Genomic DNA, 18435 nt, shown 5'->3' on the forward strand with positions numbered 1-18435 from the left:
ATATCATAATTATCAGGGAGATTGTGCATGGAATCACTAATGGTATACAATTTATTGATGATTACATTATTACGAATAAGGAATGTTGTAATACATTCTTTCACTGACTACTTCTGCTTTCAAAGCATGCTAGTCATTTCGTTTTAAGTCACTTCCAATGACGTAAAGATCGTTGGTAGGCAATAACTCTATTTCGGAAACTGTTGATAAATGATTTCCCAACTAGGTTATACACAAACTATAGAAATTATGATTCTTCAATAGGAGGAAAAATACTTGTTGCCATGAGATACGTCCAAAACTTTCCCTCGTGTTGACCTTCGCAGTGTTGCATATCTGCAGAAAGAATATCCAGAAAAGATTCTTGTCATCGTTGCCAAAGAAACTTAAACAGGACGTTCTGAGTGTTGCTCAACCTGAGCTTTTCGGAGTAACAGATCCAGATCTAGATCCAGGACAAGATGTCAATGGGAAAACAAACAAACAGACGGACAAGCATGGACAAGAGCACCGCGTGTTCTACAGAAAACCAATATTTTTTTTTTCTGTGAGAAAGAAAGTGGTACCAAAATCGTCAAAGAATAATAGAGGAACTCCTGCCATAGTAGAGTGTAGCACAAGGAAGGCAGAGAATACACAGTGGGAATAGGAAATCATAATGAATCAGAAAAGGAAGGATATAGTGTATTCATCAGCTTCTCATGCGTGAATGAGCGATGGAATGAACGATGAAATGTATCGGTACCAACATGTGAACCTCGGCGTGTTCATCAATTAATTGTCTCAGTATGTTTTCCAAGTTTACGTAGAACACAGCATGTGAAACCAGGAGTGTAATTTTTCCGACGAAAATTGTTATTCTAATTTGTTTTGATAAACGATATCATTTTGGAGTATCAGGCTTTCCTACCAAGTACTTCCACAATGATATGGTAATAGTGATAATGGTAATAATTATAATAGTAGGCAGTATTGATTGTAATGGCAATAATGATGAAGAACAGTGTTTATAAAGAACATTACACATTGAAAAAAAAAAGAAGAGAAAAAATAGTGAAAAAAGATACAATATCATATCAATATACAAGTTCATGTTTCATATTTACTGAATATGGTAATATGGTAACAAGTAGAGATTGAAAATGCTATTACATGCCACTTCTTGGTTACTCTGTCAAAACAGCAATACTGTAAATAATTCACCATGTGAATGATTATACTCACATCAATCAGTAGACAATCTTTCTCTTCATGAGGACAGTGAGACAGGTGATGATGGAGAGGATGAAAATAACGATGAGAAGAACGTACGTGGTCGACGATTTCTGAAGGAACTCTTGAAAAGGGCTGGCTATGGGACCCTCTGTCAATAAAGCACCAATGGACAACGGTAATGTTTGTTACTTCCTGGTTTATTTTCTCTTCATTCTCATAGTAGTGTCTGTTTTATAGCTTGCCTTTTTTTCTTCTTTTTCTGTTTTCTTACCGGAACAAGATACTACTGACGCAAATTCTGTCTAGTTGTAATTCGTTACGAAGAGAGCAATTATGACACATTCTTTGCCGATACATAGCATATTTTTCGATTCAAGTCTTTCCTACCTCAATGAAAACACTCTATATACCTTTAGGCAAAACCTTGCAGACTATATACCTATAGAAATGCGAAATAATTCACATGTACTGTTCAAAGTAACTATCAAGTGTGTTGTTCCAATTTCATGGAAACCTCGAACACAGGCAAGGTGTCCGTAATGGCGAACATCCGACAAACATTGGATAACAAGTACATCACCTGTTTGTATAAATTTCAATCAAAACTTTCGGTTACCCTCTGGTGTCGCTGGGATCTTGCATTATTATCTTCTTATTCAGTACTTTGTGAAATTACTGGGACATTTCTGATCCCCACCATACACACAGATTTACAAGTGAGATAGATTTAAGAACGTTGTAATTTGCGTTACTTACATGGTGAAGGGATCACATTGTATGCTTTGCTTCTTCAAGAGTGATAGCTTTTGTTACATTCTGACTTTCAAGGACCTATAAAATGTCAATGCATGCTGACTTGTACTGATATATGATGCCTTGATCATTACTTATTTAGTTAATAGATTATCTAAGTATGTGCCATAATTACGTTCATGATATTTTTTGTTCTTGTTACTTCCACATAAAAAAACCCACAACAAAATTTTTCAACCAAGGTTCTGCCGATGACATCATCTACTGCTAGATGCAGTCTAAATTATCTCCTGCTAATATGATTGCCACAAGACATTGGGATGCACTTTCCCTAGATTGAGCATAACATTTCTATACGATGCGAGTTTTTCAGTCGTATTTGTAATTTCTTTAACATACCAGAAAAAGTTTCTTTTCGGCAATGTTCCATCCATGACAACGTATCTCCAACTCCGTTGGTGGCAGAACACGTGACATTGATGCAGCCATCGGGGAGTGGAGACAGGATCGCTGAGGCACAGCTGGAGGAGGACAAGATGACATTATCAGCTGTAATGTTGTATGTGTGGAGATGTGGGTAAGGCTGGTCAGAGAGGTCAACATGACAGGTGATGATTAGAGTTACCAGGTTTCCTTTACGTCTGATTTCCGTCGTCTGGATCCTAAGGATGTGGCTACCAGGTTGTTGGGGGCCGAGTTCTACAATGAGATCGAATAGTAACAAAATGGGAGGATAAAAAATGAATAGCCTGAATGTTCCATTTCATAAGGCCAACAAAGATACTGAAAGTGACATGAAACGTGAGTATAGGGTCTGACTGATCAGTCGCCGGGACTGAGTATAGGGTCTGACTGATCAGTCGCCGGGACTGAGTATAGGGTCTGACTGATCAGTCGCCGGGACTCGTGCTAATCTAAAGACCATGAAATGGCATGCACCCTCGCCAAGAAGGCGAAGAAGGCGACTACAAGAAATGTCCGAGACGTCTCTAAAACAAGATGAAAACTTTTCGTCTGAAAGTTCGGAGGCATCACAGTGACGTCATCGTGACGTTTCCGGTTGATGGGTCTAGGCAAGGTGTCGCCGTTAAGTAGCAGAGACGTCCCCGAGACCAGCTGAAGACTGTAAAAGTAAAAAAAAAACCAAAAAAAAAAAACCCAAAAAACAAACAAACAAACAAACAAACCCGGAACATGTTTAATTCTCTCGCTACTCAGGGTAGTTTCCAGGAGACGTCTCGGAGACGTCGCGGAGTTGTCTCCGCGACCAGCGAGACTCGAGTCGCCAACAGGGTCGCCACCCAGCCTACAAGCAAATGAAACACCCACATTTATGCGCAGTTTTGACTTTGATTTTCGGAAAGCTTTAGTTCCTTTCATTTCTTAGACACTCGTAAACGAAAAAGGGGACATTGTAAACAATTCATGTTGTCGTTTTCTGTACTCTTCGTAAAGTGCGATTAGTCGCTATAAATGTAACACAGGCCAATGATCAAGACACTACGCAAAATTTCCCTAGTGTCTAGCTCGTGGACCAAGTTGCTTGTTGACTTGTTTATTTTTCTTGTCGAGCCCGAGGGCCTTGTTCACTAAAGCGTCTACCTGCTGGCTGTATGACTTATGAGCTGTAGAACTCTTGGGCTGTATGACTCGTGTACATTATGACTTCGTTGGCAGTATGAATCGTGAGTTGCATTACTTGTGGGCGTCTACTTTGTGACGTGCACCCGTGACATTTACCTGGTTGTGAAGGACAGTAGGTCTTGGTCGCTTCAGTCTCCCCGTATTCATTTATACCAGTACACACGACATCGATGCATGTGTTGGGTTGAGGGTCAATCGTCACCATAGGAGAAGCTGAATCGGAAATGACGCTATTGTCGACTGCAATGAAAAACGTGTTGATTGGTGGAAAGGGTTGGTCTCCTGGATCCACGCGGCAAGTAATGTTAAGGCTTGGTTCGTTATCATCATCCTCTTGAGTCTCAAACTCTACGCTGATGATTCCTTCTGCTGGCTTATCTGTTGGATAGGATTATTTGTTATCAGTGTCCAAATCGGCAGTTGGTTACCAATGAGAAATAATGATAGATACGAGGTAGCTAAGTTAAAATGTGATCGCCTTAGATGGACAAAAAAGGGGGCAGATATTGTTTTAACAAGATGCTTAAAATTCGTAGGAGGTTAACCTTGACTTCCAGGCATTTAGTAAGCATGTGTTATATAAACAAAGACTAGCCGTTTTATATAGTGACATTTAAGATGACTTTGTTGATGGCTTCCATAAGCATAATAGGTCCGCATGGTTGGAAAAAAGGTATCAACAAGGATGCTTTAATGAGCATGATAGATTTGTGATTTAACACGCTGCGTAACATTGATGAGAGCGTGAATGAAAACGTATACACTTAACACTTAAAGAGGTTGTTCGACTACGACGAAATCATAAAAGCAAATACCTATGTTTAAATCAAAATATCCCAACGAGTTTTGCCTCATTGGCATAGCTAACATACTTATTGTACCTTGAGGACAGTGTGTGAACGTGGCTGAGGTCGTTCCTATCCCGTTCGTCGCGGAGCACGTTAGTTCGATACAGGCGTTGGGGCGTGGCGAGAGGATGGCTGAGGCGCTGCTTGATGACGATAGAGTTGTATTCTCAGTCACGAGGGTGTAGGTGTGGAGGTACGGAGACGGCTGATCAGTGAAGTTCACGTGACAGGAGATGACCAGATTAACCAGGTTATCGTCGCCTTTAATCTCTACAGCATCAATGGATAAGATGTTCTCTCCTGGGGGTGTACCGGGACTTGGAGTGATACATGGAGTGATGGACCGGGCGGGGGATGGGGTTACAACACCTGCCAAAGTGTAATCGCACATTATCCAGTCAGTGTTAAGACTTAAAGGATAAACCCGACAACCCTATTTCAAGTGTAATCGTGGATCATATAAGAGCACAAGTCTAACCGTAAGAGGGAAATCATGGTTGATGATGGAGTCTAAGACGATAAATGATAAATACAGCTCTTGAAACGCTCATGTCAAATGCGTTACGAATCAATAATGTTTAGGGTTCGCTTCGAGTCCTTAGACTCTAATCCATGAAGATATTTGCTGCTTATTTTATTTAGCAATATCATATGGAAGACATACAAGTGTATATGGGTGTAAGTAAATTTTAGTCGAGTAAATCGTATGAGAATGAATGTTTCGACACTGATTTTTGTTCGTGAATATATGTTCCTTGTTACAAAGAAACGATAATTGGACATTACTACAAAATGTGGAATTTATATCATTATTGATACTTCTCGGTCATTTGGTCTTATGGAGAGTTTATTTGGTGTTCCAGATCCACACGATCAAAGTAACATAAGTATGATAGAACGAGTGATGACATGATGTTCATTATTCCAAAGTTTCTTTAATCATGTTAATACTATAATGAGTTAAAGTTCGTTATTTCAACACGTCTTACAAGGACTTTAATAAACATGTTATAGCTTCTAATGATATAAGAGCATTAGGCCCTACATATATTTACATATGACATTTGCCTAGGGATCGTTTTCAATAGGCCTATACTTTTGTGATTATGATTCCGCCACTATCATGATATTTGGTATCGTGTATTTTTTATGCAAACTTTGTAAACCTGGTAATTATTTAACGTGGAAATCTGAAATGAAATGAAATGACATGACATGAAGTGAATTACTGGAAATCAAGAAAAGCGCCATAAAAGCGTGACAATGTTCTCATAATAGGTGAAAATGCTAATTCTGTATGGGATAATTTACGTATTCAAAGGAGGGAATTAACCAAAACACATTTCTTCCGTGTACTAAATTCATGGACGGACTCAGCCGTAAAAACTATTTTCTCTTGGGAAGAAATCAAAGTCCGGCTAATTAATATTATCGAAATGACACGTACATCGCATTTTTTTGAATTCCCTTGACACTAAAGCTGACTCTAAGCTTATTCAAGTTGTGAACAAAGGTAAAAAACGAAGGCTATATTTAAAGAGTTTGTTTGCAAAAACCGATAAGTCTATATTTCCCAAATGGAGACATTTGCGATTAAAGGTCAAGAAAAATAAAGAGAATGATAAGAAAATTTTTGCTTCTTTTGACCATAACTTCAAAAATATATCTTTAGATGTAGTGACCAATATATCATTTAAAAGGTATTATTTTGTACTTTATGACAGAGATCGTACTTCAAAATCTTCAAAAGTGGACTTATCGGTTTTTGCAAACGAACCCTTCATTTGGTTTCTTTTTCTCAAGTTTATTTCCTGTGGAATTTTATACCAATACAAGTTTTTATTAAAAAAAAAAACATGCTTTTTTAGCTTCATGTGGTACCTCATAAACACGTTTCATCACCATCAAGTTTCAGGGTGTTTGGATTATGGCTGTGATATTATGAATACACATTTTGTCTCGTACATATTATATTATTTAGACTTTTTTTTTCGAAAAATGCGTTGGACGTCATTAAAATTAATTTCGTATCTGAATATGAATTCATCAATACCTATAAATAAGTATGTACAATGTATGATTATGTAGTAACGCAATTGGATAATGTGTACGGATATCATATTTGATAAATTTACCTGTAACCTCCAGAGTTGAAGAGCGCACGACACCGTACACATGACACTGAAGTATACTACCGTTGTTAGCTGTGGTTGGGGTGAATGTCAGTTGACTGGTGATGTCATAGTAAGTCAAGAGATCAGCTCCGTAACCCAGACCTGCATTCAAGTCTCCGTTCCTGAATATTGCCTCCGCAGCTTCCGGATCTCCTGAAATACAATTCAAAACTATATATTGAGTCCCTCACCACATCAGTACATCAAAGCATTATGACCATTATCACTCCTTGACATCTGATCAATCAGAGACAGCAGTAAAACTAAATTGTCAGAAAGAGGGGGGTGGTCATACTTCATCATGCATCTCTGGGATGTCTCATAATATACTAAGCCTTTTGAACCGATCTGCCGTATGGCAAGCCTTTTTTTTTACATTTAAAGTTAATTTCTGATATCAAGAATTCCATTTTGTGATATCAAAAAATCAAATTTCTGATATCAATGATTCAATTTGTGATATCAAGAATGAAATTTGTGATATCATAAATTCCCGTAAGTGTAGCACATGAACTTAATTTGTGATATCAAGAAATCGAATATGTGATATCATAAAAATCCATTCTTCATATCACAAATTCAATTTGTGATATCACATATTTAAATTCGTGATATCAAAAATTCAATTTGTGATATCACTGAATGAATTTGTGATATCAGAAATTCGAATTCTTGATATCAAAAATAGGTTTTACGTGAAAAACCAATGGTAATTCTTGCTGTCACAAAATCAATTTCTGATAAGACAAATTCGAATTTGTGATATCACGAAATAGACTTGTGATATCACTAATTTGAATTAGTGATATCAAGAATTCTTATTTGTGATATCAAAAATGCGAAATTGTGATATGACAAATTCCATTTTGTGATATCACAAATTGAATAATTGATATCAGTAATTCCCAGGGAATTCGAGCGTTAGTTTTGCGCTGGAATTCAACTGTGAATTAGAGCGTTAGTTGAGCGCAGAAATACACATGGAATTCGAGCGTCAGTTCAGTGCAGAAAATCGCTGTGAATTCGAGCATTAGTTTAGCGCAGAAATACAAGAGAGTTACTTTTGCCGGCGCTAAAATACACAGGGAATTGGAACATCAGTTTTGAGCTGATAATATTATTCAGATGGAATGTACACCTCTGCTAACTTTTATAGAACAATGTTCAAAATACAAATAACTATATAAGAGACTTCCATCATTCCCTAAATGATCATCGAGGTATAACATTTGATGAATTATTGATACAAATCAATTGCTTTGCAACATATAATGAATTCGATGATACTATCACTTAGGACCTACATTTAATTCATCGTTCTGGACCTCAAATTGTCGTCTATTCCTATGTCATTGTTAATTAGTAATTAAGTAAGACTTACACCAATTCGATGATAATGTGTGGTTGTATGTGTATGTGTTTTATAAAAGCATACCACGTGTTTGTAATGCGGAGGACAGCTGGAGGACCGAACGCAACGTGTTTCTCCTAAAGACATTTCTCACTCCTCAAAAATCACTCCTCCAGAACAAAGGGGTGTATCCATTGAAATCAATAGTGTTGGGTATACAGTTTGCCTGCTCCAATATGTTTATGATTTTGTAAAATAATTTAATGTGTAATCTGTTATAGGCAAGTGTATTCAGATCAGAGCAAGAAGAGTGAAGATATCCAGATCTTCTGAGGAGTTTGGTGCAACAATATGCATGACAAACAAAAAGTTAGAATTTTTATAGTGAGAAGATAGTAGTGGTACAAAGGACTTAAATTTTGTTTATCTGCGCAATGAGAAATTTCTGTTATTAACTTGGAGGAGTTACAGGGGGAGGTCGGGAGAGAGTATCTTTCATAGAGTTAAAAGAAACGCAAACAAAAGTTGTAAGTCAACCAGTCTCTGCCAAATCAGTGGCGAGAAATGAGAGGGGAAAAAAGAGGACTCTGAAGTAATTGACAACACATCACTAACGGAATTTGAGATATGTTGCTAAACGATTTATTTTCATCGATTTTTCTAAAACTAATTCCAATCACTTTCAATGAAACACGGGTTGCCAAAACTCTTCATTTAGTTTTTTCTTCAACTATCTTTTCAACTAACTATTCTATGTAAAGATAACACCTGAAATTCCATCTTAATTTCAGCGCTAAACTAACGCTCGAATTCACTGTGTATTTCTGCGCTTAAGTAACGCTCGAATTCACAGATCAATTTCAGCGCAAAAGTAATGCTCGAATTTCCTGTGTATTTCTTCGCTCAACTAACGCTCAAATTTACAGTTCAATTTCAGCGCAAAACTAAAGCTCGAATTGCCTTTGTATTTCTGCGCTAAACTAACGCTTTAATTCATAATTGAATTCTAGCGCAAAACTAACGTTCGAATTCCCTATGTATTTCTGCGCTCAACTAACGCTCGAATTCCCATTGGTTTTCCGCGCACTGAACTAAAGCTCGAATTCCCTGTGTATTTCTGCGCTCAACTAACGCTCGAAATCACGGTTGCTTTTCAGCACAAAACTAACGCTCGAATGTCCCGAGTATTTCTGCGCTTAACTAGCGCTCGAATTCACAGTGGTTTTCTGCGCAAAACTAATTTCTTCGAAATCAAATGATTTTTTTTTTTTTTTGCAAAAGATAAGTGCTGAAATTCCATGTGAATTAATGATAGTTGGAATTAGTGATATCACAAAATGTATTTCTTGATATCAAGAATACGAATTCGTGATATCTCGAATTGAATTTGTGATATTACTAATTCGATTTCGTGATATCGAAAATTGGTTTTGCGTGATAAACCAATGGGTATTTGTGATATCAAAAATGGAATTCGTGATATCAGAAAATCTGTTTAGAAATTAGATTGGCTTGCCATACTGCCGATAGACCAACTATTTCAACTTTTTATCACATTCAGCTAATATTACATCAAGACATAAAACGACATCATGAATACTCCGTGTGTAGTTTTCGAAACCTGATGACGTCATACACATTTCTCCAAAAGAGAAACTATTCTATTCAAACAACTTTAACCTTTTAGGGCGAACGTCCCGTTTATTGCATATAGCTATAGGATATTCCAGTCATGATGGATCTATTGGTGAACGATGATGTTGTATCATACCTACACAATTGAAGTTTGAGTATTCTTAAAATGTCCTCTCTCAGTTGTAATGGGAAATAGGTAATGTATGAAAGTAACAGTACTAGGTGTTGATATCACTGGTTTTGGAAGGTTAAAAAAAAAACAAAAACAATGATGTTTGGAATATTGATAGGTCTACCAGAATTTGTAACAATGTATTACACGAATTTACGATTTAAGATAGGGCCTAATGTAATTAAAATAGGATATAAGATCGATGCTAAAATTACAAACTTAATGAATTACATGTTTCAACCAACAGAATGTGGACTTGTCATCGCTGAATTATGAGTTAGGACTTTAGTTGAAACCAATATAGCAAGCGAGAAATAAGATACTTTGTGACAATACTGCAATTATGATTTAACAGTGTCATGGCAGGGTCGATAACATTGATCAGTCTAGTTTGTAAAAAAAAAAAGTTTCACCATGCAAAAACCAAGAAGCCAAGAAAACAACGATACTTAAAAAAAACATAATATGTGATATATGAAATCAACTCACGTTCTCCTTCACATCGAACGCCTACGTCATTGTTGTGCCCACAACTGCCGAAACTGGAGCATCCCCACGGTAATCGACCGCACTCTAAAAGGGAGTTTTTATCTGACGTGGGACAGTGAATGATTTTGTCTAACCAAATAGGACCCGATCCTTCTCCGAAGTGGGCATTAGAATGGACCGAGGCAGCCCCCGAGTACCCAAGCTGTCTACACACAGCGTGAGCTGCGTTCATATCCCAACCAGTGTCACACGCCGTGCCCCAGACCCCATCACAGAATATCTCCACTCGGCCTTCATGTTCGTCAGTTCCTCCGACAAGTCTCACTGTAACATGTGGAAAACATGAAGTTGTGTTGGCGATTCTTTACCACATAATCATTGAAAGCGAGTTATCATCAATTACTAGTGCACGCATTGGACCACAAAATTCAAGACGCATTCTATGCATTCTCGGTTCACATCTTGAAATCTACAATATTCATATTCTGAATTACGTAAAATGGGAAACAAGACATTGTTTTGACTCTTGACTCATATTCCTATCAACAAGACTAAAGAAATGTTACAATGACATCAAAATGAAACTATCGATAAATGTGGTTTCACATTTGAAGTTTACTTTTTTCAAAATGACATCGTAATTGACGGTACTATCAAGGTAAACACGATACGATGGGACTAGAATGATTTGGATTGAAAATTTTTGAAAAAAAAAAACCCAGAAAGTTCAAGGGCTTGGAAGGTTTTAATGCAATGACGTGTGATGCGATGAAATCTGCTGTCAACATTTGGGCCTAGGTCGAGGTGTAGGCATATACGAAGTTATCAGAGTTGATTGAAGAGAATTGAGCTTCACGCATCTGACCAAGAGAAGCTTGAAGCTGAAGAATATGAGGTATTGAAATATCTTTACTAAACTGAATTATTATTTGAGATCTCATCATTGCCTTGATAAGTAAAGACAAAAAACCACACTTGTCAATATCTTACCCTCTTGGCTTGTAATACCTCATTCTGGCTTTGTAGCGTAAATTGGTGAAATTGATGGAGTATCGATACACATGCAAACACGCATTCAGAACTTCCATCACTGTCCATGGATTGAGGAATCTAAACATTCATTTGCGCATTTAGTTCGGGTTATCCAGAACGTATCCATATTTTTCGCTGATACTCACCAGTTCTACCATCGCACGGCCGTGAGCAGTAACTGCCTCTGAACGCGTAGTTATATAACTAAGTTTGCCGCTGAGCGACTTTTGCCATCTGCAAAGTGACTCTTTTTTAATCCTTGTTCTTTTATCCCTTTCTGTTCAAAATATGCTGGCAATAAGATCACATATTCACCTATAAATTTTCAGCTTTATATTCTGGGCAATGATATATCACATTATAACCTTGCTTTCATTTTGCAACATTTCTCTGCATCATTACAAGGAATCATCGAACATAGGAACACATTGAAGGAATATTTCACTTCCGTCGGCAATATTTAAAAAAAGACAAAATGACAAATTTAGATTAACACGAAAGTCAGAGGTAAACAATTTTACAAGTCACTAGACTCTAACAGGTCCATCCTGTTGAGGAAATGGGTCTGAAATGTAATGATCTATGTGATCCATAAATTATTATCATTAGAATACTAAAAAGTTCATCAGTAAGACTGAAATGATTTCCAGCGTGTGTCAATTTCGCCCTGTAAATTCACATTGATATGATTGAAAGGCATCGGCAATATTGCCTTCGTTAAGAAAATGGACAAAAATATCCGGCTATGCTTGTCAGTTCCACATAATGAGCAGGGCTGGGACTTTGAATTGAGACATGACTTACACGTAAGCCTATAGGGTCATAGGGCAGAAAAAAGCTCCCCATTTTGAATACATTTACTCTGTTACATGATTCGTATCAGTCTTTATCCGATTTGAAAGGTGATAATTACAAAAATAAGTGTTATCATCTTTCAGTCACACTTCTTTTAAAACCCGAAAGTCTAAAAAGACAAGATTTACCGGCGACGCTAGGTAGCTTTAGAGAGTACGCTGATACGACAACAATATCTTCTTTTGGCTGTGTGTAGGATGCGTGACGATATTTGTCCTCGATTGACATGATTTTCATGACAGAATTTTACGTCCTATTATTTGCACGAACACCTTAGTATTTTATATCATACCACTATCTGAAACAGATTAGTGGTTTCCCATTCCTTCCTTTCACAAACAGAGTGAGATGTTAGAGAAAACGATTAGGAACCCCTCCAATATTACTGGAAACAACTCAGACGTATTGTGTGAAACTTTACCATTAAAAAGAGACAAAAATGTGACATATTTTATTGTTTCTAGCTTCACACAAAGTGTTTTGCAATGAACCACCTTTCATAGGAACACTTCACTAATTCACCGAAAGTTATTTTACTTTCTGAGCAGCTGCTGTCTATTTTGCTTAACCACACGAACGAAAACACCCGCGATATTTGTATGTAAATTACGGACAGTATCTTGTAACGTTAAAGAATGGCGAAAAACTTTGAGTTCTAAACGGTAATCAAGTCCTGTTTATTTCTTACACAAACATCCTGTCTCGACTATTGTAGTTTTCCTGGTTTCTTAATGCCTCGTTTATGTGATATGGTGATGGGGAGGCGATTATGTCAGCAACAAGATTTCCTTCGTTCCATCCTAGGTACCCGTAGGTTGGCCGATGTTCTTGAACGCTGTTCAGTCTTCTGACTCCGTACTAAACCTTGGTCTCATGTCATGCAAAATCTTAAGATTTCACAGCAATTATCCATGATTTCAAACTCAAAACTGTACAAAAGTTGTCTTCTCAATGTCTCGTACTCTCTGCCGAACCCTGGGGTGAATTGCGTTTTCGTTGCATGAATAGGAGAGTCATTATGTTACCTTCTACTGATATGAGGTCAAAGTTCATTTCCGTTTCATTTTGTTTCTCTTTCAAAAATTATCAAATTAACGAAGAGCAGGTTGCTTGAGAGTGTTTGGTATGTAGTTTACTAATCAGTGGTAACGCTCTGATTAGACGCATTGAAAATTGTACCTAGCAACATGCTTCCCAATGTATGGGGTTTGTGTTCTGAAGCTAGATCGGAGATTACGACGATATATCTAGCGTTGGCATAAACATCTCTTAACTGTGGCAGACACACGTATGTTGCGAGGAATGGTCTTGTGCAATAATGGACACATAGAGAACACATTAATTGGTGGAAGAAAAATCACTCCTCAGTTTACAGGAAGAGATTGCATTTTTAGATCTTTATGGTTTTTATTTCAGATGAAAATTATGATTTATGTAAGGTTGGTTGTAGTAGAAAACTAAACGGAAAAATGTGGTCGAGTTTATACATATTTTTTAATTAACATCGTCCCCTCTAGTGTCCGTAGAGATTACGATGAGAGGACGGCAAATTTCTGCCTTTGAAGCCTTTCCTCAAATCGAGGAAGAGAGCTGTGGATTTTCGTATTTTCTGGTTTAACGACAGAAACCTTTGTTCCGATATTCAAACATTATGTTGTCAGGGATATCTCGGACAGATTTCATGCATTTTCCGAGCAGCATTGCTCCATCACGGTAGTGTTAAATGGAGTTAAAAAAGTGTGGTGATGAATCTGGGTGAGAGTTCACTTCCGTCACACTAATCTACACTAATCTAATGACCCAATGTTTGGAATCGGAAAAGGAGCGGATATTCCATACTTATGAATCATCACCTTCAGTTAGGGTATCCCAGATATCATCTGTGGATTTGAATTGGGGTTAAGTTTGTCATTTATTCAATGCATTTATTTGTCTCCACGTGCAGTATTATAAAAGGGTTTTCTCGAGGTTTTTCTGCACGATAACCTTCGTCTCCTTTGCTGTAAAATCCTTGATGTAACAAATCTTACCAAGAAAAAAAAATGTTAACATCACGAGGTTTTGGGAGCTTACTGTTACTTCAACTAAAACACACATACATTTTAGAAAAAAAAGTCATTATGATGGTAAATGAAGGTAAATCGTAACTCTTTCCGGTAATGTACATTATTTTGGTTCGTAGACATATCTGAGCTTGTTTTATCTCTATTCCCTTTTGCAAATTTAGCTTAAGTCAAGTACACTTAATCTGGAAACAGCTCCGAAATCATATCAAACAGGCACCCTTAACACAAGCTTTGGCTAATCTTTATTGGAGAAGATAACAAAACTTAAAAATGAGCAACTGCTATTACACTCAGTTGGTGGGCTTATTCTATACGAGACTGTCCACTATAATGATCTTGATTCCCTTTCCTTCTTTTATGTGCGCTTACAACTTGTTAGTGATTTGCATTTTTATCATTGAAGTTATTTATGTATTTCTTTTTTTGTCCCCGCAATACTCAGCAATGTGATGATGTTGTAAGTTTACCATGAATGTGTTATATTTTACGTTATTTTTTTCTTTCTTTTTTAAATCATGTGTTTCCAATATGTGTATTTTGTGATGTATGTGTAGGGCCTCTGAGAAAAACAATGTAGTCACTGACAGAGCTACATAAATGAATATTGCCTTAACAGAATACCAATTGTTGGTAACTTAATGTGCCACCCGCAATACCCTTAAGTTTGTTAGGCATCCTGTAGTTCATTATAAGGCAATGTTGTCATCTAAATTCCAGCTTATTTTATTGAAATTTTTGTGAAAAAATTCTTAGTTCTTTGATATTGACAAGTTCCACTTTTTACGATAGTAAGATCTTTTGATTTCAATCATGCAATATACATTGTAATTCCATCTCTCTGGGTAAAAGGTCGTTTGTTGTGCAAAGAGTGGATCAATCGTTTTAGTTGTTATTACTTTGTACAAGATTTCTCTTTCGTGTCGATATACAACAAATCCACAGCACAGATTATAATATTTGTCATGTTATGAAAGTAAGTAATTGTTGCACAATGGTTTTCACCGAAAAGGATTTTATGTATTGATATTCAATTTATCATCAACACTATCTATAGTGTTTGTCAAAGTGCAATAGAAAGTCAACGTCCTGTATTAAATTTTATGAATGAAAATGTCATGATTAAATTAAGCTTTTGCTTTTCATTGATAGATTTACTATGGTTTACTATCATTGTATATACGTGAGTTTGAATGTGTGTGTGTGTGTGTGTGTGTGTATGTGTGTGTGTGTGTTGTGTTGTGTGTTTATATGTAGAGGGGAGGTGTAGTTGGTTTTTTTTTTCCATTGGGCCTCGTCAACAGAATGAAAAAAAAAACTCAGATAAAGGTTCCTCCACAATAATCAACGCCAAACTTAACTGAAATGAAAAACAACTACTACATTTTAAACAATAGATTAAATAGTTGAGAATTAGTTATTACCACATAAAACATATGGGGAATAAGATTTTAAAAATAACGGAGATAGACAGTAACCAAAATAACTTAATGATCACAGTATAGGGGTATTTCGGCTAATGTTGGAAAATAGAAAGTTAGAATATGACCAATATCCCCTTCCAAGAAATCAACATTGATTCAGGTAAACTCGTGTCATTGATCTTGCTGTTCTCATGTAAACATTGCGTTAAATTTCTGCAATGCGAAAAGTGGAACATATTCTGTTTTATTTCATCCAGTTTAAATTTCCTTGAGAAGGAACCCCAACTCGTCATCTGACGTCACAAGTTTGAAGGACGATGCGACATTTTAGGCAAGGTGCCAGGAAGAGGAAGGCGCGAACATTGGCAGAAAATGTTACCAAAATCCATTCAGTTTTTCAAGAATTTTGTGAAAATGGCAAAAACTCTGGTAACAATTTCAAGAATCTAAAATTATGGCTATCAAAATCAATCTGTCGTAACACTTTATTGGATTCAGAATCCACATCCAAATTTTCTTTCAGACCCTCTAGAGAAAGGTAGTAGTCGATCGTGCTATCCACAGTACTGGTTGTTTGTACGCCATCAGTAATCTGTACGCCATTTAAGTACCAGATCACGTGTTCTGAGCCAAAGACTTTATCGGCTGTACAGGAGGCTGTAACTTCCTGGTCTGGTGTCAGCGGGCTTGGTACATTCAGAGTCACACTGGTTCCACCTACATAAACAAATAAAGATATGACAAAAACAGAATAATGAGACTTAATTAAGATAAAACAATATTCCCCTCCTCTTGAAATCATCACGCCAGTTTATTTTCTCGGGAGCTAGCTGTAATTATCTTGGTCGTAAACAAAAACACAGTTTGCAGAAAATTATAAGCAACAAGCACACTCTCGTCTCTTTGTTAGTTTCTCAGATACATTGTCTTGTCTTTATCTTTGTTTGAGAAGTTTAAGAAAGATATTAAAAAAACAACAGATATGAAGCCTTTTACTAAAAACAAAACCAACAACTAACTCACTTGTAAATACATACACTTTCTGTATCTTACCAATACAACGGATGATGATAGAAACTATCCCAATTAGGAGTAATACTCGTCTTCCAGCCATCGTTCCTTGACGCCGTTAGATCCTGGAAATGGAAGATAAAAGGCAGAAAAGAGAAAAAAGTATGAATATTCATCGACTGTAAAACAGTTTAAAGGGTTTTATCGCAAAGACTGAGCACAAACTATATAAGCTAGAGATACAGTTTGTAAAAGACTTGACGAAGTTAACCCAGAAAATTCGCTTTACATAGTTGCATTTGCTTGAGAAATCAAGAATAGACATTATCTAAGACCAAGGAAAAACCAAACAAAGTTTTCTTGCAACATGAGAAAAATGCCATATCGATTTTTATATAATGACTGTGTATGAGAACGAAAATGTTTACGCTGTTAAACGATGTAAAAACCTCGGCAAGTTTGATGGCCTGATGTTTGCTCTCTCTGTCGCCCTTTATTAGAATGTGTGTGCAGACTATTCGACCATCGCACACTATTCCTGCATAAGATTCTTCCGCGTTTGCTGCTGTTGTCATATAGTTCAAAATATTTGCCCAACACACTTTACACACAAAGTAATATACCAAATAAAAGTTTGACAAAGATTATAGGCCTTCTTAGTACAGATACAATTTCCGTGGCTTTCAGTGTGGAACTATCTTGCCTCTTTGCGCCATGATAAAATCATGGTATACAATGGTATTGTACTCCATAACGTATGTCAGTTTGATATATGAACCCTTGTTTCCTGTGTGCTTGTAACAAAGACTAAACTGATGTCACGATACATCCTGGTTTCCAACTCCAACACGACGTGTATGATTTCTTGCTACACTGTCAACATGATAATAGTTGATTATAGAAGAGTCACAGTGTGTGAAAACAATTAATTGTGAAATCGACTACTTCTTGTGAGAGCTGACGAATTTCAGACCGGAATTTGATTTGATGTGATTTTTTATTTGATTTGATTTAGTGAATTAAGTGTCACTATCTGAGAAAGACTGTAAAATATCAGTACACCTTTCTAATACTCTGTGATATTCTGTAATACTGTCTCTGAAAGTAAGTTCAGAAACACATTATCGACATTATACGATCTATTTCGTCTATGCACCTTCAACTCCTTTTAGGTGCACACTCACATACATCACTTTATTATTGATTTGCAACTCACTCAATCCTCGTGTAAAACAATAGATTTGTCTCATGGATATTGAAGGGAGGGTAACAATCTATATGGCAACTATAATACAAATGGCACTATAAAAAAGGACGCATTTTCCTGCTATTTCTTCAATTCAATTACTCGTCTAGAAGATGCTTTATAGACGGCTAAGACTTAAACCCTGAAAATTAATTCCTATGTATCAGCCCAGTACCCATATGTCTGGATGGAGTTTCTTTTCTTTGTCAAGCAAAGTTCATTTGGAAGTAAAACCCCAAAGAAATTGAATTTTTAGTCGACTGCAAAACATGGGCATCAGATTAGAAAGAGAAAATTTGGAATCAGTTGCATTAATTCTATCGATAACGATTCTGAAGAGGGAGGAATTAGTGCTGTTAACAAAATTCACGAGAAGAATATTTTTCATATGGTGTTCCTCAGGGTTCCATTCTGGGACCATTATACTGTTTGTATTCTATACATGGTGAAAACAGATGACGTTAGTAATATTCACCTTTGCACTGACGACGCAGATCCCAATCCATACACAGTTCAAATAGTG

General features: G+C 36.7%; 1 protein-coding gene across 1 annotated transcript in view; it reads right to left on the reverse strand.

Moving 5' to 3' along the window:
- Positions 1–1229: 1229 nt before the first annotated feature.
- The window catches only part of LOC139736472 (uncharacterized), a 34482-nt gene continuing 17276 nt past the window's right edge, over positions 1230–18435 (reverse strand). The window contains exons 4-7 of the mRNA XM_071647223.1: positions 4494–4829; positions 3709–3990; positions 2368–2667; positions 1230–1363 (exon numbers count right to left, since the gene is read on the reverse strand). Of these exons, the coding sequence (XP_071503324.1) occupies positions 1230–1363; positions 2368–2667; positions 3709–3990; positions 4494–4829 (1052 nt within the window). The remainder of the gene's footprint in view (positions 1364–2367; positions 2668–3708; positions 3991–4493; positions 4830–18435) is intronic.

This window comes from Diadema antillarum, unplaced genomic scaffold (assembly GCF_040938485.1).
Source record: "Diadema antillarum isolate AM-2024a unplaced genomic scaffold, OU_Dant_1.0 seq00000649_RagTag, whole genome shotgun sequence".
Classification (NCBI taxonomy): Eukaryota; Metazoa; Echinodermata; class Echinoidea; order Diadematoida; family Diadematidae; genus Diadema; species Diadema antillarum.